General features: G+C 39.1%; 1 protein-coding gene across 2 annotated transcripts in view; it reads right to left on the bottom strand.

Annotated features, from left to right (window-relative positions):
* LOC149138556 (splicing factor SF3a60 homolog) overlaps nt 1–26,573 on the bottom strand; it is a 145,573-nt gene that overhangs the window by 26,283 nt on the left and 92,717 nt on the right. For both annotated transcript variants that reach the window (XM_089448028.1, XM_089448027.1), the window contains 2 exons: nt 17,148–17,303; nt 16,603–16,680 (listed from right to left, as the gene is read on the bottom strand). In XM_089448028.1, coding sequence (XP_089304154.1) covers nt 16,603–16,680; nt 17,148–17,303 — 234 coding nt within the window. The remainder of the gene's footprint in view (nt 1–16,602; nt 16,681–17,147; nt 17,304–26,573) is intronic.

The raw sequence follows: 26,573 nt of genomic DNA, 5'->3' as shown, positions 1-26,573 counted from the left end.
TGATTAGGGCAGACTGTGTCTTCCTTGCTAGGGCATCATTTAGGACTAGACTGCGTTTTCCTTGCTAGGGCATCATCTAGGATTGCATCTAGGGCTTCCTCCTCTTAGACTTCTCTTCCACTAAAACCCAAAACAAGTGGAGAGAAAGTGAAGTGTGTGTGAATGATATCAAGTCACCTCCTTTATACTAAAATGTTGAGCACACATGGGGGTTATTTGGTCGCTGGCCAACCTTGACGAATTATCTCATAACACAAATAAATTCATATCTTCATGAATACTTATTAGAATCGGATGAGAGGGATCCAAGAAAAATATCAAATGCCATAAATAAGATGACCCACATGAAGTTTGGACCTAGTTACCAATTTTAACAGATGATTTGTTTATGTTGAATTCATGATAATGATTATGTATTTTTAAATATAGAATCTAGATTCTAAAGACTAAAAGATGAATGATAATATGATTTTTTTATTTTATTATATATATATATATATATATATATATATATATATATATATATATATATATATATATATATATATGTCGTTTCCTTGTCATATGTGTATTCATTATTTTATCTATTTCAGTGCAACTTAGAAGAAAAATTGTGTTTTGAACGTCTTTGTGAAGAAAAGTTAGGTAGCGAAAGTTTCATTGTGGGAACGTGCTCCTGAGAATCGCTCCCAAACGGGAGTGATTCAACTACGTGCTCCCAAGTTTGCTCCTTGAGCGCTTCCGTCCGGAGCGCACTTCGAGAGCAAGGGTGCCCGCATCATTGCATCCAAGTGGAAAGACAAATCTGATATGGCCGCAAACCTAGAGGAGCTTACTTGAAGTGAATAAAACAACAGGCTTGGTACCTCTTCTTTTGTTTTGGATACGCCGCATTAAGGCATTTGTTGGACATGTGATTAGGAAAAATTTTGGGCACATGTTTGTTGTAAATTCTATGTACAAGCCAAACTTTCTTTGTGTTTTGCATGAGGGCCAAGCCCTTAATTGTATGTTGGACTACGGTTGTATGACCTAGGAAGAATTGTGATAATGGGTTGAGTTTCCTAGAGCAACAACGCAGAGGTATAGGGCTTGTAAGAGGAGGTTTGCAGGGTTTTAGGGAGGTCTATGGATGTCGAACTATGGCACACCTAATGTATCACAAGAGCCCTAAAGAGGGCCGAAAACCTTAATGATATATGTGCATTGAAACAATATTTTCAAGGTTGTTGGAGACGTCTTGAAGAGGTATGTAATTTGTTGATGAATGCGAGAAGAAGGTAGGTCTGTCCTAAGTATTTTGGACAGTGATTTGGAGTAACCCTAGTACAGTGTTTGTTGGTGTATTTCTCTGTTAAGAGGGTTGCTTGTTTATAAGCCCTAAGATCAGTCCCTTGGCGGAGCAAGTGGCTTGTTAGTGGGCAACTTGATTGAGCCCTAGTTCAGTGATTTTATGGTTGGTAAATCAATGATAAAAGGGTTGGTTTTTGTGCCCTAGTTCAATGGTTTGCAAGTGGGCAACATTAGTGATAAGAGGGAAGATTGTTGAGCCCTAAGTATGGTCATCTTTGGAATAGCAAAGAGACAAGAAGAGGGCAGAGTTGAAGACCCTACGAGTTGACTATCTAGGTGGAGAGCAGGAGAGTAGGTAGAGGGTAGTTTGTGTGAGATTGTGTTCAATCATCTTGGACTAGCCAACAGAGATTGATACTGGCATTATTGATAGTTGAAGATGCAAGCATTCTTAAGTTAAAGAAGTTTTGTGGCCAGCAGAAGAGCAGGCAAAGGACCTGCCACATGTGTTCAAGGTACGTGGACTGAAAGGGTTGTCGAAGCACTACATCAACAAGTAAGTCAAGTGTAAATTGTTCAGGGAATGATTGGTAGTCATAGTTGTTGCAACCAAGCCCTAGTCATTCTTGTATCAAGATTGGTTATAAAGGCTATGATCCCTGGTACGGAAGCCATACGTTTGTTATATTAAGAATTATAATATAACATGTTTTGGGTTGAAAAATTGTCATGTGTAGTAGTTGATTCACTGCTATAAACTTTCCGTTGTGAAAAGTGCTTGTGTTGTGGCATTTGAGTGTATTTGTGATAGTGATCTTTGTTAAAATTGGCAACTAGGGCCAAACTTCATGTGGGTCATCTTATTCATGGCTGATAATATTTTTATTAGATTCCTCTCCTCGAGAGGTGCAGGATTGATATAAAGATCATCTGATTCCGATAAGTATTCATGGAGATATGAATTTATTTTGATTATGAAATTATTATCAAGCCGACCTACAACTCATGTAGGCTCAGAAACCCAACAGTCACATCGATTCAAACACCAACGTTGTGTATAAATACAGGAGGACTTTTCCTCATTTGGACTCATTCATCTCATCACATCTCTCTCTCTCTACTGCGCAGAAAAGAGTCTCTTCTCTACTGTGCAAAAAGGGTCTCTCCCTCACACATGTGAAGCTAGAATCTGTTGAAACTGGAGCTGCAACTGCAGAAGTAAAGTTTGACCTGCATGGACTAGAAGATCTCCTTATCTGAATTGCGTTGTAGGTTCATCTGAACCTCCTCTGAAAGCCGCAACTTTTGGTGGTGGAAACAAGTCAATCCGACGGACGGTTTGCAAGATATCGACTACCCTAGTTTGAAGGAAGTTGTTGAAACTGAAGCTACAACTGCAGAAGTAAAGTTTGACCTGCGTGGACCAGAAGATCTCCTCATCTGAACTACGTTGTAGGTTCATTTGAACCTCCTCTGGAAGCCGCAACTTTTGGTGGTGGAATCAAGCCGATTCGACGGTCAGTTTGTGAGATATCATCTGCCCTAGTTTGATGATGAAGCCGCTAATGTTGATGCTGCTAATCTAGGGTTTGCTACTGCTAATATAAATCATATTTATTGTACTATTTCTCTCTGTTGAATTATCGAAGATAAAAGAAGATTTGATCAAAGGGTTTCCCCACACATAGTGGGGTTTGTCCCTAGTTAGCCGCCACATCTTGTGTCTCTTGTCTTGGCTTGTTTTCTATCGATCGTTTAATGTTCTATCTGCACTTTACTCTATGTACATGTGATTGTTAATCTGTGGAATATAATAAGAAAAATAAGTAAATTGTTATAAGCATAGAACATACCATAACTTAAAATGGTATCAGAGCTGAAGTGAAGACAAAGCCTGAGCAAGAGCAAGAGCAATCACCGAAGAGAAGATTGGCAAGGCTATCCTAAAAAAACTATTGGGTCCTCAACACTCTTTCCTGCCGAAGACAAGCTCCGTGAGAAAGCTGACTATCACGGAAGGAAGATGTCTATCGATCTAACCCTAAAAGATCTAGGAGTGCTGGACCATGTAAGAGGCAATATTGTTGAGCCTCCATCAAATGCATCCGCTGCCGCCTGGAACAAATGGAAAAATGGAGAAGTCAAAACAAAGAAAATCATTTGGGACTCTATCGACAAGCACTTGGTGGCCTACATCTCTGAACTAAACACCTCCAAGGAAATCTACGATAGACTGGTGAGTTTATTTAAAGTTAATGATGCAAATCAAGTTTTGTTTCTTAGAAATAAGCCGAGGGAAATCAAGAAGGTAAAGATGAAAGTATGCAAGCATACTTCTTAAGAATCACTGAGACCAAGAACGATATCCTATCTAATGGGGAGATTATTACTGATAGGGAAATGGCACTCACGACTCTTGGAGGATTACCATCCGAATGGTACGTGTTCAAGACTACTCTTCTGAACAATAATGTAATTCCTGGTTTCGAGGAATTAATGGCTAAATGCATTCAAGAAGAAACAAGGGTAGAAGAGCAAGAAATGCCCATGCCTAAAGGTCCTCCTGCTGCTTTTTCTTCTCATGCTAAGAAAATAAATAATTCCGAGACTAAATCAAAAGGAAAGGCTGGACCTAAGGGTGGGAGAAAAGGACGATGTTACATCTGCAATAAAGCAGGTCACTATGCAAGGGAATGCCCTGATAGAAAGGACTCTCACCATGTCGATGATCAAAATCCCTCTCATGATAATCTAAGGGATGGAAAATTCAGTAGCAAAAGTAAAAGGAATGCTGGAAATCAAGGAAGAGGACAACCATTCAAGAAGGCTAGAAATTCCAGGATGTATTAAATGCACCTGACCTCTCAAAGAACCTTGTGTCCATCTCGGCAATGGAAGACAAAGGCTTCAAGGTAACCTTCAGCTATGGCAAGGTACGTATATGGAAAAATAATGTTAAAGATGCCTTTACTCTTGGGTTTCATGTTGATTCATTATATCAGGTCGATGGAAGTCCACTAGGTGTCATGTCTTATGGCACATCTCTTCAGTCCGAACTTTGGCATCAAAGGTTTGCCCCCTTTCATTATAAAGCTCTACTCAGTGTAAGACAAATGGTGACAGGGATGCCCAAATTCTGAGTAGATAAAGAAAGTGTATGTCCAGGATGTGCCGAAGGAAAGCTCAAAAGGGGACCATTCCCCTCAAGCAAGACCTCCAATATATTACAGTTGGTACACTCAGGCATATCTGAGGCTGGCATTAAGAGGGAGACTACTACACCACATACCCCTGAGCAGAATGGTGTGGCGGAAAGAAAGAACCGTACGATTGTGGAAGTTGTCTCTATGGGTAGATGATGTAACAATGCCTGATGTGGAGGAACCCATGGATCCTATTTATCCACCTGAGCCTTCCTCTTCCAGGAAGAGGCCTTCATGGCTTAAGGGGATATTTGATGATGTTGAAAGACATGCTGCACCCCGAGGAACCTTCCATGAAAGTAAGAAACCCAACAAGTATCAGGGATACCTAACTAGTATCAGCACAATCATACAAAATGAGCCTTCATCATTCTCAGATGTCGTCAAGCATCAAGTATGGAAGGATGCTATGACCATTATGGAGAATGATGTTTGGGAAGTAGTTCCCAGACCCCAGGACAAGACAATTGTTACTTCAAAATGGTTTTACAAGATAAAGTTGCAGCAGATGGAAGTACGGAATAGTATAAGGCTCGTTTTGTTGCTCGTGGTTTCTCCCAGAAGGAAGGTATAGATTATGATGTGATATTTGCACCTGTTGCCAGATATATGACCATCTGCTTGATCATAGCCCTTGTGGCCTCACAAGGATGGAACCTACATCAAATGGATGTCAAGACCGCATTCTTGCACGGTTCGATCAAAGAAGAGGTCTATGTGGAGCAACCCGAAGGATTTGAGATTTATGATTGAAAATCACATGTATGCAAGTTGAAGAAGGCTCTCTATGGGCTGAAGCAAGCACCCCAAGCATGGTATGAGAGGATCGATAGCTACTTGATGAAGTTGGGATTCACTAGGAGTGAAGCTGATCCTAACCTTTACCTTAAGGTTGAAGATGACAAGCCTCTCATACTGGTGTTATATGTGGATGACCTCTTTCTACAGGTGCATACCCTCTCATTCACAAATGTAAGAGGGAGTTGGCTTCTGAATTTGAAATGAAGAACCAAGGACTTGAAGTGTGGCAAAAGCCAAGGGAAATTTTCCTTAATCAAGGAAAATATGTGGTGAAGATTATGAAAATATTTGGTATGGTGGACTGCAAGCTGTGACTACCTCGAGGATCTTAACTTTTAGAAGTTATATGGTAGTGATGTCGAACCAGATTTGGGAAATGCCTCTGAGTTTCATAAACTCATTCGCATTGATGTTCTTGGTGAACCTTCGTCTGAACATATGTTTTGCAGTTAGCATTGTGAACTCATATTTGGTTGAGCCTCACTGGATTGATGCCAAGAATCTTCTGAGATATCTTCGTGGCACAATTACTAATGGGTTAAGATACACTGTCGGAGATGTGAGACTACTTGGATATACTGATGTTGATTGGGCAAGCAATGTGGTGGACCGTAAGAGCACTTCCGGGTGTTGTTTCACCTTGGGCTCTACTTCGATATCCTAGATGAGCAAGAAGTAGAAGTCGGTGGCTTTGAGCACCATCGAAGCAAAATATATTGCTGCTAGCATGGCCTCCTGTGAGGCAGTCTGGTTGCGAAAGCTCTTCAGTGAGCTGTTTGGATTTACATTGGATACCACTGTGATTCTCTGTAACAACCAAAGGTGGGATTCGATTATTGAGGAATCTCGTATTCATCGATTTCTCCAGCAAATAGACATCATCTAGGATATGGTAAGTCGATGAGCAAGGAGACTCCATCGCATTAAGATGATGTACAGGTCAATACACCTTGTCAAAGCCCCGGGGAAAGATCTAATCTGTTATTTTCCAAAACAACTTGGAGTCATCAAGAAACCCTTGTACAAGGGTCCTGCATGTTGCTTACATTGAGCTCTGGGAGCTCTGAGGGCTTGCGGTTCTTACTGAAGCAACATGCGACCGCAGGGTGACTCACCCTCCCTTGGTGGTGCGCACTAGAACAAGATGATTCGCTCTCTTGTGGGACAAGATGATTCGCTCTCTTGTGGAACAAGATGATTCACTCTCTTGTGTAACAGGATGGTTAGTTCTCCTGTGAGGCCTGGATTGATGTGTTCTCCATGGCAATTGTAGCAGGATTGATGTGTTCTCCTGTGAGGCCTGAATTGATGTGTTCTCCTGTGAGGCCTGGATTGATGTGTTCTCCATGGCGATTGTAGCAGGATTGATGTGTTCTCCTGTGAGGCCTGGATTGATGTGTTCTCCATGGCGGCCTGCATTGATGTGTTCTCCATGGCGGCCTGGATTGATGTGTTCTCCATGGCGGCCTGGATTGATGTGTTCTCCATGGCGATTGTAGCAGGATTGATGTGTTCTCCTGTGAGGACAAGATTGATTAGTTCTCCTGTAGAGGCATCCTACCCATGCAGTTTGGGACTCATGGGAAGTACCTCTCATCTGATCAATGAGCAGGGAAATGAAGTTAGGGACCATAGTAGTATCGATGGACACATCATTGTATCTACCATACTCCCTACGCTAGGATGACCTCCATTAATCTGGGATCAATGATACTGGTCTGGGACCAGTGGTAGGAGTGGTACATTCTATGACACTGACTTTGGGTCGATTGAGACTGGTCTGGGACCAGTGGTACACACTCTGAGACTGACTTTGAGTCAATGGTAGGAGTTGTACATACTATGACACTGACTTCGGGTCGGTTGAGACTAGTCTGGGACCAATGGTACATACTCTGAGACTGACTTTGAGTCAGTATGATACATCCTCGATCATTTCTTCTTCATAATTCCAACAAAAGCAGAGCAGAGCATAACAAAGCAGAGCCGTACAGATCAGTACAGGGCAGAACAAGACAAAGCAGAACAGGCAGAATAGAGAAGAGCAGGGCAAGGGTCAGGTTGTACAGGGCAGTGCATTTGATGGATGAATAGTAGCGACCGACAAACAGATTGCAAATGAAGTTCTCCCTAGTTGAAAGGGAGTGTTAAAATTGGAAACTAGGTCCAAACTTCATGTGGGTCATCTTATTCATGGTTGATAATATTTTTATTAGATTCCTCTCGTCAAAAAGTGTAAGATTGATATAAAGATCATCCGATTCCGATAAGTATTCATGGAGATATGAATTTATTTTGATTATGGAATTATTATCAAGCCGACCTACAACTCATGTAGACTCAGAAGCCCAACAGTCACATCTATTCAAACACCAACGTTGTGTATAAATACAGGAGGACTTTTCCTCATTCGGACTCACTCATCTCATCACATCTCTCTCTCTCTACTGTGCAGAAAAGAGTCTCTTCTCTACTGCGTAGAAAAGGGTCTCTCCCTCACATGTGAAGCCGGAATCTGTTGACACTGAAGCTGCAACTGCAGAAGTAAAGTTTGAGCTGCGTGGACCAGAAGATCTCCTCATCTGAATTGCGTTGTAGGTTCATCTGAACCTCCTCTGAAAGCCGCAACTTTTGGTGGTGGAATCAAGTCAATCCGACGGACGGTTTGCAAGATATCGACTGCCCTAGTTTGAAGGAAGCTGTTGAAACTGAAGTTGCAATTGCAGAAGTAAAGTTTGACCTGTGTGGACCAGAAGATCTCATCATCTGAACTGCGTTGTAGGTTCATCTGAACCTCCTCTGGAAGCCGCAACTTTTGGTGGTGGAATCAAGCCGATCCGACAGTGAGTTTGTGAGATATCGTCTGCCCTAGTTTGATGATGAAGCCGCTAATGCTAACGCTGCTGATCTAGGGTTTGCTACTGCTGATATAAATCAGATTTATTGTACTATTTCTCTATGCTAAATTATTGAAGATAAAAAAAGATTTGATTAAAGGGTTTCCCCACACATAATGGGGTTTGTCCCTGGCTAGCCGCCACATCTTGTGTCTCTTGTCTTGGCTTGTTTTCTGTTGATCGTTTAATGTTCTATCATAAGCATAGCAGAACATACCATAACTTAACAATCTTAGACTCAAACCTGAATCTTAAGTACCAAGCAAAAATCAACATGGTATCAGAGCTACTTTGAAGGGCGCCAGTGAATCAAAGTAAATCAGGAAATTGACACACGTATGATAAGGGAAAATCAAATCACAAGAACTCCTTATCGACATCTAAATCATAAGAGCAGACATCTTAATCAGTCTGCTTATCTATATCACTCAAAACAAAAACACCAAACATATGTTCCAAATAATATTGATGTCTACACAATCCAATCTTACAATAACAACTTATCCCAGCTATCAAATAATTTCAAAGTTCCACAAAAGACTGATTTAGGATGGTTAGATCCCTTTTTAGTTCAACAATTTTGTTTATCGCGGGATCCTATCATCTTGTATTATTGACAATGACTACTCAAAGAACTCCGAGAGATACGAATAGATTACAAAACAAAGAAACAGATGACATGCCTTGTCAACAACAAGCTTCGAGGACAAAGCTTTTCAGAAGAGGAAAGTAATGCTATGAATATAATATATAAACAATAATATAAATAACATAAACAATAATAATCATAAATAATGATTAGTATACTGAAGAGGCATGTCTCTAAGGACATGACCATTCATGAAGGGGCACCTGCCTAGTTATATAAACGAACCCTCATTTGTAATGATATCATCTTATCTCATATCATATCGCATATCATTTGTACATTCAACATTCTTATCTATAAATATTACCTGTATATAAAAGGATATTATAATATTCCAAATATTATGAATATTTCGTTGTTGCATATACGAATGATGTTCATTACAATGGTCTCTAGTGACTTTGACAATGGCAATCAACCTTTGAGTGATGGTTAATCAAGTGTACGGCCTCTATAGCCAACTAGGAATGTCAAGCCTCTACAACCAACTAATGTTGTGTGCAAATTACCCAAGTGCCCAATGTTTCCCTTGTATGCAAAATTTATCAGAATCGAGTGACAACAATAAAAACTAGGTAGATAACTGCATCAATCAATTGATAACAACAATTGATCATAGAGTTGTTGGCATTCACCAATTGATAATGGAAAACTGTCACCATTATCACTCTCATATCCAATAAACAAAATAAAAATGGCATTTCACACACAAAAATTACTCCACAATAGAGAAATCCATACACAGGCATGGTATTTAACCTAGAAACCCATATCGGAAAACCATCATTCAATGGTTGCTCAGTTCTCATTTAAGCAATCTCTAGTCACAATGTTGTGCATGACTCTCCATGAATCCTCACTCTCTTGGCTAGAAAGAGTCCCTTTATTGTCTAAAAGTACAAGAATAAATAGGGAGAGCCGAGGTAATGGGAAGACCAAAGCACTGACCTTTCAGTTCCTATTTCTCTCTCTTTTCCTCTCCGATTCTATTTTCTTATTTTAAACAGATCATGTTTTCTTCTCCTCTGCCTTATTCCAATTTACTTTGCATTGTCTTTTACATAGTCGCTAACCTTCCTTAATTGTTGAATTGCTTACATATCAAGGCTTACATCCATTGCTTTGTGTTCGGATCCATTTCGTCTCCTTAGACCAAGAGATTATTCTTTTATCCCCATATTCTTATCAATAATTTGTGAGACATCTGGGATGAATTCACAAGTTGTGTCACCCTCTCAAAAAAGGAAAAGTAAACAACCCATTAAAGTATTAAATATTTCAATAAATATACAATTGAATGTGTGCCATTAGACTTGATTTGTGCCATACACCCTTCCATTCCCTAGAGCCACCCTTTGAGCGAGAACTTTTATCATGCACATAGTCTAAACATTCTACATTTTTAACTTTTTCCGGTTATATTTTTGCAACAAGATTTGCCCAAAGTTCATTCAAAAATTTAGAAAAATCTTTGGAATTGCATATTTCAGTTGTTGAGATTGCACAACCCAAGTGCTACCAATGTTTTTCAATGTGCTGAATTGATTTATGCATTCAAAAATGTAATTTAAGTAAATGAAGATTGTAATTTCACCAATAATTACATAGCTGCATCGCAGTGATGATTGCTAGAAAAAGACAAAAACATAGAACATTTAGACTTGTCCTTTATCATGTGCAAGCTAATTAATAGCCTCATGTTTGAAGAAATCTACAAAACCATTTTAGGTTTTTGCTTCCTAGAAAGAATTTGTTGCAGCAATAGTAAGATATTAGGCAAGTTGTATTGTTTATTTACTTCTTGACCATTATCTCAGCAATCATTTAATAACTTTCCAAGTAATAATATCCAAAATCACAATAAACTGCATGAAAATCCATTTTCACAGGCAAAGTAGTATTATTTCAATGTTCCACCAAGTTTCTAGGACGAGGAGGCGAGGGAGCGAGGATACACGGGAGTGGCCTATGCAAAAGCTCCCCACCAATTTTTAGGAAACGTGGGGGGACGTCAGGGTCTTAAAAACTTATAAATATAAAATATAATTTATAAATCGATGAATCATATAACTGAAACAAATTTAAAACAAAAAGTTGCAAAGCATGATCATTGATATAATCATACATCATACATCAACAGTTACATCATACATTATGATTAATCATTAAACCATATTGATGTTCCACTTCCAAGTTCCTACTATGAACATTGAATACTGAATATTGAAATAAAATTATAAAAGTCAAGTCTGATACATCAAGAGTCAAAATTTTATAGAGTCAGAATAACATAAGAAGTTAGAACATCAACATATCAAAAGATAAATGAGCATAATTTTGCTCAAGGTAATGCCCCACTAGTCTCTGCATCCAGCTGTTGCATGAATAAATCAAGATCAACCATATCACCATCTGAATCCGAATCACTTGCATTCTCAAACAAGCTAAGTGGCACACCAACCAACCCCATTTGTCTCTCATCAAGTCTCTCCTCCATATCTACTTGTGCATCATCCTCTAAATCAACATCCCATCGTGTTGTTGGTCCCTTCAAATACTCATGTGTCTTCCTATGCTCAAGATGTAGGGCATTGTGCACAGCAACTAACTTCTCAGCTCTTTCAGACGTAAGTTTGTTCCTCTTGATAGAGTAGACGAAGTTATATGTGGACCAATCCCTCTCTACTACAGAGGAACTAACAATCTGAGACAACAAACACATAGCTATATGTTTGAGCTCTGGAGCACCATCCCCATGCATCCTCCACCAACCAACTGTGTCATCTTGGGCTAGATCTATGCGATCTGCCCGAGCACCACATGTGTTGAAGGGGCCACTAAGAGATGCAAACTACACGAACTGTCTTTGCAATTGCATCTAGGAAACTATTCTTTACCTCAAGATCATCAATAGGAGGCACCCTCCCAGGTCTTTCAACATACCATTTTGGGTTTAATGCATATGTTGCCATGTGCAAAGGTGTGTTCATGCAATCCCACCTACATTGAATGATGGGTCGAATCTGGAATGTATAGAACTCTAGTGAGGGCTCCCTCTGCTGAATGGCTGCCTTCACACGACCCAACATGCCATCAAAGATCTCATAGATTTCTCCAAGACTAGGAGCATGTGAATCAGTGCAACAAATGACCTCCACAATAGGGCCCAAGAATGACACCAAATAAGAATAATCTGCCCACCAATCGTTGTCCAATACCTGAAGCCTAACCTTCTTCCCTATGTCTGTCTTTGATTCTAACCACCTTCCCCACTCTGAACTCACAACAAAGGATTGTAGAGGTGCTTGTACCTCTAGCATCCTCTCTAATAAGAGAAAATAGCTAGCATATCTAGTATCAGTGGGCTTGAGAAATTCCTTCCTCGTGTGAGCCCTATACATGGCCAAGGAGATGTGGTGGTTGTAGATAAACCTCTGCACATCTCTTGCCGTTGTCACCAAGTCTGATATCCACTAAATCTTGCCAATGTCCTTTAGTGCATTATTGAGTGCATGCACACAACAAGGAGTCCAAAAAATATGTTGATACACGCTTTGAATCAATAACCCAACTAATCTACAAACTGTTGTTGCATCTGTCGCAACCTACACCACACTATCAGGCCCAACATCCTCTACAGCGTCTCAAAGAAGTTCAAATTGGAAAGATGCATCCTTGCGCTTTCCAGAATAGTCAACAACTTTAAGAAAGAATGGACCTTCTAAAGATGTCACTCTGACGTTGATTAGTGGGCGTTTTCGGATGTCAGTCCATCCATCCATAACAATAGAGCAACCAAACCTTAACCACGTTTGTCTCATTCTCTCTTTTTGCACATTAATTTTAGACACTTGCCTCTGCTTATGTTCTCCAGGTGGTACATATGAAGGCCCTCTTCTTGCAATTGCTTGGACCATTTCCTCGTAGTAAGGAGAACGAACAACATGGAAGGGAATTCCATTGGCAAAATCAAATTTTCCAATTGAATCATCTGTGTCATCTCGATCTAGAACACTGCACATCCCAGACACTGTAGCACCCATTGCACAAGAACGAGATGCACCAGTAGAAACCTTTGTCTTTTTTGATGAAGCACTAGATGGGGAATACATGTCTACTAGAAAGCAATCCTTTTCTAGTGGCTGCCCTTTCTAGCCTCCAAAGTTGCTCTCTTTGAGCTGAATTCAGGTTCTTTGAGGGACACATATTGACTCCTTTACCTATAATAGCCAAAATGTGTTGCTTCAACCTGTTATAGCTGCCAACGAAGTGATGCCCACAAATATTGCAAACCCAATCACGTGAGCCAACACCAAATTTTGAATTTTATTTGAAAGTCTGGTTACATATATTAGAAATGGTTTTAGAGGATTAAATGTCCCCTTTGCAAATTTTTCCAGATCTCTTGGTGGGCCTTCAGAATCTACACCATGCAAAGGCCTATTCTGATTTCTTGCCCTCCTGTGACTGCTTTCAATTTCTTCTTGTGCATCATGTGGCTCACTACCACTGTAGTTGTTGTCACTATTCCCAAAATAACTCTGACTCATAGTTGTAAGTTGAATGTAACTTGTAGCCTGTAGGTTGCAGCCTGCAACAAGGGTTTACCGTTTAAATTTAAATTTTATTTTTAATAAAACCTTTAGGCTTGCCGCTTTATGGCATATGCATACTGATTATTGATACATAGTGAAAATAAAAAAAAATTAAAATTAAAATTAAAAACATTACACAGGTTGACTAATACTAACAGCACACACATTCAACACTGAAAATAATTTTTTTTAAATTTACAAGAAAAAAATTAAAAATTTACAAAAAAAAAATGAAAAAAACACAATCAAGTTTCAACACTGAAAAATTTTTAAAAATTTAAATTTACAAAAACAAAAAATGAAAAAAAAAACACAGTGACAACCTACAAGCACACAGTCAACACAGAAAAATTAAAAAAAATTACAATTTACAAAAAAATGAAAAAAAAATAGCAGTGACAGGCTGCAATCATCAATGTTAAATTGTTGATGTTACTTACTGTGCAAACTGTGGCCAGGTAAAGTCGATGGGGGCTGCAGTTCAACTTCAAAGTCGATGGGCTGCCTGCAGTTCAAGTGCAACTGAAGAAAAAAAAACTTCAAAGTCCCCAAGTCCCTGGGCTGCCTGCAGTTCAAGAGCAAACTTTGAAACTTCAAAGTCGTGAGGCACTCAGGCAAGTAGCGGTTCAAGAATGACGCTGAATAGTGAGGTGGTTTTGTGAATTGTCATTCGACGATGTGCAGCAGAGACGGAGGTTTCAACTTTCAACGGCGTCCAGCATCCACGTCCAGGTCTAGCAACATCAAACAATGGCGTCCATAGTCTAGCGTCAAGCAATGGCATCCACGGTCCAGCATCTAGGTTTTGATCATGTTCGCGTCCAACAGCAGCGGCGTTAGAATGTTGGAGTGAGGGCCTCGAGCTTCAACAATGAAAACTAAAACCCTTGTGGCCGAAAATAGTCAAAACAAATAAAAAATAATTAAAATTATGATCTAAAAAAATCATTAAAAAAAATTCGAAATTGGTCAATGGAAACGACCCCCGACGACCACTTACGACCCCAGACGACCCTCTTTTGCAACTCCTAAAATGGAGGAAACGACCCCTGGCAAGTTTCCTTGCGTACCCTATTTTTTGGGAGCGTGGGGAAATGACCCCCTCTCGTCCCCAGGTCCCCGAAGCACGGGGGAGCTAGGAAACTCGACCCCCAGGTGGGGGGCGCGACCCCGTGGAACACTGATTATTTTGACTACTAACTTCTTTTGTTGATGGAATCTACTTCAGAACCAATATCATACTTTAAACACAACTATATGTATTGTGATTATTATTATTATATTTTGTGTTCAGCCAAATGTTATCCGTGATTTATAAAATCGCCCAACATTCCTAGAAAGGCCCTCTTCTGGGAGACACTTTGATGATTAGGGGCAGTTGCATATCTTTTTGGTATGCAACACAATTGATTGCTATTGGCTTTGTGGAAATAACTATGCAAAGTTACTTTTCAGGAGGACCCCTCCCCTTTTAGAATGGAGCTATTGAGAAGTTTTAGGCACAAATTTGCATTGTTTGTGGGAACCAAATTCAACATATTTCATCATGATGATGAATATTTCTCTTGGAGTGCAAGTTCATATGCTTGTTTTTAAAGCTTTTTTCAATGTTCCGCCAAGACTCTGGGATGGGGAGACGCACAAGGGGGCGTGTGGGAGTACCCTCAAATTTTATTGAAATTTAGGGGGGACGGGGGAACATTGGGGTATATATTTTTTTTTCATTTTTAATATATATATATATATATTTCAAATTCATATTCAATAATGAAAGCATAAATAGAATGATACATTCATAATTGAATTAAATAATGAAATACATTGATCCATACTCATCATCCTTACTAATACATACATGATTCATCCATAAACCACGAGATTCAATAATGAAATACTTTGATCCATATTCATTATTCACCATTCTAGAATCTACATTGATTTAAAAATTAAATTCAGCATTCATCATTCATCATTCTAGATTCTAAATTGATTTAAAATTAAAATTCATCATTCTAGATTCTAAATTGATTTAAAATTAAAATTCATCATTCTAGAATCTAATTAGTACTAAGCAAAATAGAATATAATAGACACTGAAATAGTAAATTGATATAACTAAAACTCAAAAACAATGGAGTGATGAGTCTAAAGTGACTCTAAAGTACACAGAGGGCTTGGTGCTCTTGACTAAATACTAATTTCATACCCTTGTAAATGACAAAATGCAATGAAAACATTACAATCCATCGAATCCTGAATTCCTGAAAAATTGTTAAGTCTGCTGGATTTTGAGTGAGATCTAAAATTCTACTTTCTCCATATGAAATTCAATGAGGTCGGAACCACTCTCAAACATCCTGAGTCATTTCATGGTAATGTTAAAAATTTAGGTAAAAGGATGAAAATGAAAGATAAAGGAGAATGTCACTTTTATCACATTCTCCTTTATCTTTTATTTTCATCTTTTTACTTCAAGAATTTAACATTACCATGAATTGCATAACATTAGTAGGGAAATATGGTCAAATACTAGGTTTTCCCTGTCATAAATCATTGTTTACAAGCAAATTTAAGGGGGGATGCATAGACCATTTTGAGGGGGGATGCCTGGGCGTCCCCCTTTTGGGAAGTCGTGTCCCCCACATTGGGGAAACATGGGGAAACATTTCCCCAAACGTCCCCCCGTCCAGGGTGCGTGGGGTGCGAGGGGCGCACACACCCGACCCTGGGGGATACGTCCCCATGGAACATTGGCTTTTTTAGGGGATGGTTTTTGCAGTACCCTGTTGTTCATGTGACGCAATTTTCTGTTCCATGATCTACTTGTTTTCTCTTTGACATGATATATACAGCATTTTCAAAAAATAATATTTAAATAGAATAAAAAATTAATTTAGAACAATAAATAAATAAAAAATGAAACCTGATGAACCCATATGTCCCCTTATCCAAATCTGTATCCATACCACAGAAGCTTAACCTAGAGCATATAGAAAAGATAACCACTCCTTGGCAGCATATTGAATTCATTTACATAAAAGCAGATACAAAATTCATACAGATACAAAAGTATGTGGTCAGCTTGATCAATGGCAAAATGCTGTGGAGCCTTTATAAACTTTCATAAGTATTAAATATGAAACCATGCATAGAGTATGAATTACCTCTTCACGCTCTGCTTCCATCTCTTCATATGTCAATGCTTGTTTCTTTTCAACATTTGCTTTTGTCTCCTCAAGAGTCTACACACAAGGTCCAGAAAGATCAATTAGTAGCAATGTTGCAAACATCAGCATCAGGATAAAATCGGCAAGGGTCTGGAAAACCAAAAAATCGTAAAAATCAGCAAACATCGACTGGGTTTTGTGATAAAATCGGGTTGTCTGCAACACTGATTAATATCGAAGGAAAATACATAACAATATGTGGTATATTTCCCACCACACCTTGGACAAAAGGAATTCCTTGAGATGTCTTTGCAAAATATGGGGTTGACTTCTTCAATACCCTAATTCTATTTCTGTATATATATATAGCATAAACAGAACAAACATTTCACTACATCCAAATAAATCCAAAATGTTAACAATATAATGTTCCTGAAAACCTAAGGAGTTCCAAACATCAGTAGTAGCATATATCATGTTATCCAACACTGGTAACATTTAATAGCATTGGCATTAAAAGCTTAAAAGAAAATTTAGCTAACCTCATGCAGAAACTCAACAAGGCGCTTTATCTTAAGCTCCATAAGAGCAACTTCCTTTGATGCAGTGACTTGTAAAATTTCATCATTTGTTTTTTTTGCTGAAGGCCTGAAACCCTTTGCAAAATGCTTCCGATCAAGCTCCTCCAAAGGAGTCACCTATGAAGTAAACAATAATAGATGTTTAGAAAAGACATTTTTAATCTATTAACAACCACGGAAACTGCAATATAAACATCCATCTGTGCTCCACAAAAAGAATTTGTGAAAATGCAAGGAATAACAAATTCAAAATAAAATGACAAACAATCCAATGATATGTTTTCCCCAAACAAAACCGATGTTGATATTTCAATTTTCTACAGCTAAAAACTTCACCATTGAAAGTAGTATCTGAAATTTAACAAACCTAACAGGAAGACTCAAGCAAGCTAGTCGCTGGAAACAGTATCGTTGAGTCACAAAGACTGATGTACCTAATTCTAGTAAAGAACTTCATTCTTCACCATAATTATTTATTTTAAAAGCAGCAGAATTCCTAGGCAACATGAATGCACACTGCATTGTACCATAATACAAAATAACTAAATTCTCAGTGTTATGAAGTGAATGAAAATGGAAACTCAAAGATGCATCGCCTACTATCTTAAAACAATAGGAGAGTTCCGGTGGATAAGATCATTTGTAGGTCAATTCCGGCAGTTCCTGTGCAGTGCCTTCATTTACAGCAAGGTCCAGATGTGGAGTCGTCTAGTCATACTGCTAGGCACTCCTGCTGGTCTTTGATTAAAACAAAAGCTTTTGTTGCCCAAACATACATGTGACCCAATATCATGGTATTAATTCAGCACCAAGGGCTTTGACATCTGAAACTTATACCATTTTCTTCATCAGGTGAAAAGCCATAGTACTCTGGGATTAATAGGAATATTTGTTAACATTGATCACCATAAAAATGTATGCCTTTAGCAATACATATTAAGACAATAATAACAAGCAAGTTATTTATTATACATATCTTCTTACTCTAATATCAATTTCAAGACTAATTGGACATTTGAAATAAAATGAGAACCATAGGACTATCACCGATAATTAAAATATCATTTATATATGTATTATGTAAGTTATAGTCAATTGAGTTTATCCTGTGTGGTTGGGAGGAATGACTGTTATCCTCTCCACCCAGGTTCAATTCCACAAATACATGTTGATCTCATATTAAGTATATTGCTGTAATGGCTTCAAGCCTTGTTGTTGAAGAATATCTTACCCCTTTCCTGATGTGCTTGACTACATGGAAAAAAAAAACATATTATGTACATTCAAAGTTATACCTAATCAGTTATTAATCTATCATATTTATAGCCCCATGGGTTAGCTCAATAAGTGAAACCTTCCACCCAAGGCATGTTGCCAACAGGGAGGCCAAAGGTCACAAGATTCAACTCTGGTCAAGTCCCTTGAGGTTACCAGCTACTAGCAGTTGAGCTATTGCCGTTAGTAATCTAGAAATTGAGCTGTCCTCAATGCTGTTACCTTTCAAGGTTACTCTGAAAGCATTCACACCATGCTTGGGGGTGCTTCATGTGATATGGGGTGCATGGTGTGTTGATTAATGATTTTCCCTAGTTATTCCATGATGGACATACACATTGGAGTTAGCTTGCTCATTGATGGCTAGAAATTGTCTTGATGCTTGTGGCATACTTCCTCGGGATGTTGAAGACTTACATGGCTCGTGGATTTCTTCATGAGTTGTGCATATGGAGGTTGGTTGCTTCCTTGGGAGGATGACTTCCCTTGGAGAAAGGGCATTAGGCATCTTGGAGAATAGAATTGAGCATTAAGATTGGATGGGGACTCTTCATTGTTTGCATGTAAGCTTGTACTTGACTTGAGGATGCTTGGGTTGAGGAGTGATCATGTAGGTGGATAGGCCCAAAGGTACACATTGTCTAGGAGGTAGCATTGGAGCCTCGACAGCCTTTGGAGAAGCATTGGACACATATTGTGGAGCATTCACGCTTGGCCCCTCAATTGTTGTACATACTCGCCCAGAGCTTGACATGTGTCACTTAAACATGGGGTGCTCCACATGTGGGCCTATTTATTGATAAGATAGGTTACATGTTGTCAACTTGATCCAGTTTATGATTGTTGGCATTCTTCATGTTCCATATAAATGAAGGGAGGATAAAGTTTTTCAACACCTACTAGTTTACTCATGTAAAATCAGATGCTTGTGTTAGAGATATGAGAGCTCAGACAAACTTGCCTTATTGTACTCTTCTTCATGTGCATTTGCTCTCTTTGTCATGAGCACTAGGGTTATTGAAAGAATTTCAAGGAAAGCTAGGGTTAATGTTTCACCCTAGGGAAACAAAGAAGAATAGGGTTTGGGACAAATCCTAGATGAGCAAAGGTAGCATTTTATCTTGTCGCTCTTGTGGGAAAAGTGTTATCTTTTTGTAGCCCAGAGGTACTTTTGCATTGACCGTGCCTAGCATGTAGAAGTAATCGAGCATATTTCATTATCAAGGCACTTTATAAAGTGAATTTATAAAATTAAAAAGTGACTTTATGAGTTTATTAAAGTCATGTGACTTTTTATTGGTTACTTTATGAGATTATAAAAGTACATTGTACTTTTCATTATTAAAGTGACTTTATGTTTTAAAGTTACTTTATGTGTCATAAAGCACATGGTACCTTTTATATTATTAAAGTGACAAGGAGGGTCAATTAATGAAAAGGGGAACTTGAGAGGGTCAATGTAGATTAGATCTCCACCATTTTGTTGAGAAAAGGGTACCAAGGAGGTGTTTCTTAGTGCTTTTTGCCTTTGGGCTACGAAAACACATGGACCACTTTTTAGTGTGTAACTTTATGAGTTATTATAGTCATGTGACTTTAGGCACTTTATGTGGTACAAAAGTACAAAGTACTTTGTTATATTAAAGTTACTTTATGTTTGTAAAGTGACTTTATGAGAAAAATACATGGTACAACTTAAAGTTATTAAAGTGACTAGGGATGCTCTTAATGAAGGGAGAGACATAAAAAAAGGGGTCAATGGGAGATTAGATCTCCACCATTGATCATGGAAAGCTGAGATCTAATCTCAGCCCTTGATCCAAAGGATTGGGTTTCTCCTCATTAGAGAGACTAAAAAGGAGGAAAAAGGCAAGGAGAACTATTATTCTTCAAGTGCAAGATTAGAGAAGAGAGCAAGGAGGAAGAGAACAAAGAGACGCTGTGAGAGCTGAAGTTTGTTGAAGGAAAGACCAAGCTACAGCAAGGAGAAGACCACCTACAACTCGAATCCCAAAGAGACAGGCCCAAGTTTTAAGGCAGTGTTGTAGTGTGCAGTTCAAGGCACTTACAGCAGTTTCCAATGCGCAAATTGAGGAGGATTCAGCACGGGTTTTGAGTGAGAGACCGTGCATTTAATGTGGTCTGACAGACCCACTTTTTGAGGAGAAAAATCGGGGTCTGAGTCCTGAAAACTGCACCAGAAAGTGAGCTGTCAGTGGCACACAGGCTGAGGTAATTAACTCTGTCTGACAGCACGTTTTTCAGGGCATTTATTGCTATGAAGTGGCACTTTTTCAACGAAGCAGAACACAATTTTCTAGTTTCTGTCTGAGTGCAAATTCCAAGGCAGTGGGCTGACAGTGACACACAGTTCAAAGTGCAGAGAACTGACATTGGCACAGGTTTCAAGGACAGTGGTACAAATTTCTAGAGGACCATCACAAACTTCAAGGGAGAGATCAGTACTTGAAGTGTATTTATTGCTGTGTAAAAATTTCTTTGAGATTACCAAATAAAATCCTCCTTAAAACTGGTTTTCCCCTTTGGGGTTTTTCCAGGGTCTAAGATTGACCAAAAATAAGTGCCTTAAATTTATGTGTGATTGTTAAAGGTTTATTATCAGCTGAAAAGTGAAAGTGAAAGTAGAAGTAGCCTAGCAGTGTTTTTGTTCTAATTTGCATTCATGTTTAAATATGCAATGAACTATGGGGTTGGGCATTAAACTGATATGCAAAACAAACAGAAACTAGAGGGGCTACATCACACCTAAATTTTCTACACATTGGTCAAGAAAGGGTAAGATCTAATCTCAGCCTTTGATCCCAGGGATAGGCCTTTCTCTTCATTATGTGAAGATAAAAGGGGGTAAAGGCACTTTGAGAGATTCATTCTTCATATGTGAGATTGGAGAAAAGGAGCAGAGGCTAAGAGGAGAAAGGAGAATACACCAGGGGTACAACAGTACAGCAGCTAGGCTACAAGCATGGATTCCATGGAAGGGGTTGAGTAGATTGACACAAATTTCGAGGAAATTATGTGCATTGATTGTCGCTGCCTGAGTGCAGGTTTCGAGGCACATTGGGCCGGCTTCAAGGACTGTCAAGGCCACATTTATTGCTGTCAGTATCAGTGCGGTTTTCAACGAGAATTGGTGTGCAAATCAAGGGAGACAGACCTCATTAATTGTTGTCTGTGACTCTGTCAGAACTACAAATCAGCACAAGTTTCGAGGGGATCAATGCACTTTTGAAGGAGAAAACTCGACTAGGAAATTCGTGCAGCTAGCACAAATTTTGCGTGGGTTGAGGCATAGTTTTATGAGCAAATTTGGGCACGAAAAAGGTCTATTCAGCGCAGAAATCGAGGCTGCTAGCAGAAATTTCTATGGAGCCGTCAGCACATTTCCCAAGGAATTCTAAGCAAGATATCAAGGAGATAAGTTGACCGTGCGTTGAATTTAATTGTCATAATAATTTCTCTATCTGAGAAAAAAGAACTCTCTCTCACCGGTTTTCCCTTCGGGGAATTTCCAAGGTCAGCTTGACCAAATTTTTTGTGTCCAAATTTCATGAATGTTTGTGTGATTTCTCAGCAAATGTGAAAAGTAGAGTAAATCTTTTGTGTTTCCTTTTGAGATTTATATTCAAGTTTATATCAACTGCTAATAATGAGGGGAAGGGCATTAAACTTGATGTGAAAACCAAACTTGAAACCAAGAGGGATTTACAGTCAAAATTTTCTACATGGTATCATAGCAATGGTGAGTAGCGTCGTTAAGAAACAATGACCAAACACCAAACAGTGACATAACAGCAGTTTAAACACGGTTGTGTGGTTGAGAGGGAGCTGAGTTTACCCTTGGGGCAGATTTGCGTTGTGTGGTTGAAGTCATGGCAACTGGGTTGAGGGTGGAAGATAGGCTGTGTGTGAAAATTCCTTGAAATGCAGCAACTGGAATTAACTATCCTCATTGGTTATCAGTTTATTAATTTTCTAATTAATATTGAATCAATCACACTGCAATTTCTTCACAAAATAAAATAAATGTTGCGGAAATAAAAATGTTGGAAATTGAGGAATGCTAGCACACACAAAAATTATAACACCATTATTTTTGGACAGTTGTCCCCAGAAAAACCCAATGTGGCAAAACCGGTGCAGCAGTGAGGGTTTTTATTATCAAGCAGCAGCGGAATTTCTGAGTAGAATAAAATGTCGCCAAACTGGCAATTCTTCCAAAGAAAAATACTGGAAAAAATATACTGAGGGATTTTACCCTCTTTCTGAACAATCCCGGCACCTGATAGACCTCTGAAAAGCAAGTCGTTCACCTAGCTCTGCGCAGGCCCTGCGTCACCCTAACGCAGACCCTCTTACGCACAGCGCAGAGCTCCTGCAAATAAAGTCGTTCTACCTGCTGATGACTGGGAAATTATCTCTCTGACACTCTGGAAAATATTCCCAGCCTTTGGAACTGAAAACAAACCTCTCCTCAGCAAAATTGAACTGCTCAATTGCGACTCTGTGCTACCCCTATGCAGCCTCCTGGAGAATAATTTCGGCCTCCTCTTTTTGACCTCCAGAATTGGAATCTCCTCCAGAATACTGCTCTGCTACCCCTCTGTCACCTGCTACTCAATCTACTGGCTCGATTTCTCCTATTGAATAACCTACACTGGAAAATCAAACTGCCTAGATCACTGAGTATCTGCACTGGTGTGTGTTCTCCAACTACCCATCGACCTCTTATAATCTCTAGTTGGGACTCCAACAGCCACAATTAAAACTTAATTGATGGTTGAGATCGTATCCAAGTCAATCCACGTGAGATTCTAGATAATCCTCACCTTTCTCAATTAATTCCTATTAATTAACCACTTTTCCTAAGTTAGACTTAGGAAATTTTTAATTATGTTTAATTAATTTAATTGAGCCATCTCTAGGTGGAATTTCCATAAATGATTTATCAGTTTTGGAGAACTCCTGTGTTTTAGCCTCTCCACAAAATTTTGAGACTAGAACACCATCCGATGCTACTCTCTTAGTGAGGAAGGGGTTCTAGTGTCGTACTGCTACAACACCCTGTCTCTGCGACATCCTCCAACCAAATTGTTGATGTCTTACCACTGTAGCTACCTGCCACTATCCATCAACCACTGCACAACTCTGATTCATTTGCCACTGATTGTAGTTGAACCAAATTGTTGCATCTATGTTGTTGTTGACACCGCATTGTACATCCTGTAACGTTGCCAACTTTGCATCTGCACTGCAACTCCCTCTCAACTATTGTTGTTACTCCTGCAACTGAGAAGCATCTGAAATACTTTGTCTTTGCTACTAAAATGGGTTCACACCATACCCATCTGCTCTCTGAAATAGACGAACTCAACTCTCCCTAGAACCTTCGTGAGTATATCTGCAACTTGCTCATCTGTGGAAACGTACTATAGCTGGATTGCTCCACGTTGCGCACAATTTCTGATGAAATGACACCTAATATCTATGTGTTTCAACCTGTCATGAAACACTGAATTCTCAAAGAGCTTGATGCAACTTTGATTATCACAGTAGACACTGGTCGCATCCATCCTCTGCCCGAACAAGCTTACCAGTAGCTTTCGAAGCCATATAGCTCCGCATGTCACTATGCTAGCTACCATATACTTTGCCTCTACAAAGCTTAGTGCTATTGACTTCTGCTTCCTGCTACACCAAGAAACCATCCTTGATCCAACACTGAAGCAATACCCTGAGGTACTTTTCATGTCCACTGAACTACCTGCCCAATCTACATATATGTATCCACATAATCTAACATCATCCCCTCAGGTATATTTCAACTCACATTCTACTATGCCACGTACGTACCTCAAAATGTGTCTCGTTGTTGTCCAATGTACCCTCTTTGGTTCCACCATAAACTGACTGAGGATATTGACCGCAAATTAAATATCTGGCCTAGTGTTGACCAGATACATGAGAAAACCGATGAGTTGTCTATACAAGGTGGGGTCAACATCCTTGTGATTTGGATTCTGATGCGTCTATCTTCTTCCAGTTGGTGATCGTAGACATGGGTCTACAATCATGCATTTTAAATCTCCTCAAAATATTTGTATCATATCTCCCTTGACCAAGGAATATCTCCCCGTCCTTCTACCATACTTCCAATCCTAGGAAATAGTGCATCAACCCCAAATCCTTCATATCAAACTCTGCTACCAGGTTCCTCTTGCAGTCCTTTATGAGCCCTGATCATCTTGTCATGAAGAGATCATCCACATGAAATACTAGGATGAGTGGCTAATCCTTTACCATCAAATAGTAAAGGTTAGGATACACGTCACCTTTGATGAATCCCATCTGTTGCAAGTAGCTGTCAATTCGACCATACCATGCCTTGGGAGCCTGCTTGAGACCGTATAGAGCTTTATTCAACCTACACACCTGTGTGTGCCTCTCATGAGTCTCAAGCCTTATGGTTGTTCTATGCAATGTTGCACAACTCGTAATTGTATAGGACTCGTCACGACATTGACTCGTTAACTCATATAAGACTTGGAAACAACCCTTATAAGACTCTTAAAAATACAAAAACACTTTAAAATATCGTAAATTTTAAGCACAAAAGGGACTAGAGATTACATTCACAGTGATGAAACTAGGTCGAAGGGACTAGAGATTACATTCACAGTGATGAAACTAGGTCGAAGGGACTAGAGATTACATTCTTCAAAATAAGCACATACAAGGGGCCCCGCAGAAGCAAAAATAAGATGAGGACTACCACCAAAACCACCACAACAAGAAATGAAAAAAGTTCATTAACCATCAAACTTCACCAAGCAGAAGAAAGATAAAGTAGTTATGAAGTTTAGAGGGAAGATGTTGACACTAGATAGGGGACATTAAACCTAGTTCAAAGGAGGAAGGTTAGATTGACAATTTGACACTTTTCTACAAAACTCAGGAGGGACTTTGAGAAAAATGTATGCAAGTTGTACAGAAAATGAAATTTGATTAACATCCACAAACGACCAAAATAAGTTAGCATGCATCAACAACTATAAAAGGAATGCAAGAATGCATAATGCATCTCCCAGCAAAGAGCACAGTAAAAGAATACTCTAAATCTTAATCACACTCATGTGTAAAAGCATGCTAGCAAATAGGACGTGTGACCCCAAGAATGCAAGCTTAAAGGTCACTCAATTGAGTGACGGGTATGGCCAAAATTGCACCATAATAGAAAATCATGTACACCCACCTCTGAAACTATTTTGAGTCAAAGGATCATTCCCGATCCCTCACTTTATTTTGGAGCATAACTAACATTTAGCAAGCATGTAACTTTCTTCTAAAGAGGTAATTTCCTTTCCAAGAAGGTGGTGGTGCAGAGAAATAAAGCCCATTGGCTGGTAGATACAAGTGCATTACTATACAAATCTTAAAAGAATTATAACAGAAAGAAATTGAAGATCTTTGGTCAAAATTCAAGAGCGTTTCAAAGACTATGGACATGGATGGCACATACAAGGTGAATAACTATATGCTTTTAGAACAAATGCATAGTAAAGTCACCCACACAATCAGCCATGAAGACCTTGATTCACAAGGGTAGAGCTGCAAAAAATCCATTGGTAGTGATTGGATGTGTACCTCAAGGAAGTAAAGGTTTGAAAGAGCTAGATGGTATAAGTCTAATTGGGGTGTAACAAATAGATCACCTCATTTCCAAAAAAGAAAAAAGAAAAAAACTAAAAACTAAACATTTTGTGCTTTTTGAGGCTCGACGGGTTCTATACGAGTCCTACAGAATACCCGTGGATCTTATACAGGTAGACGGGTTCTATAATTGGTAGTGATTAGATGTGTACCTCAAGGAAGTAAAGATTTGAAAGAGCTAGATGGTATAAGTCTAATTCGGGTGCAACAGATAGATCACCTCATTTCCAAAAAAGAAAAAACTGAACATTTTGTGCCTTTTGAGGCTCAACAGGTCCTATAGAATTCCCGTGGGTCTTATACGAGTAGACGGGTTCTATAAGATACCCATCGAGTCCGAGTCTTAAACGCGGGTTCTATGCGAGTGACCCGATGCAGTATAGA

Source organism: Pinus tabuliformis, chromosome X (assembly GCF_031772625.1).
Source record: "Pinus tabuliformis cultivar Carrire ecotype Pingquan chromosome X, CPIR1, whole genome shotgun sequence".
Classification (NCBI taxonomy): domain Eukaryota; kingdom Viridiplantae; phylum Streptophyta; class Pinopsida; order Pinales; family Pinaceae; genus Pinus; species Pinus tabuliformis.
This window is presented reverse-complemented; position numbering and strand designations above follow the sequence as displayed.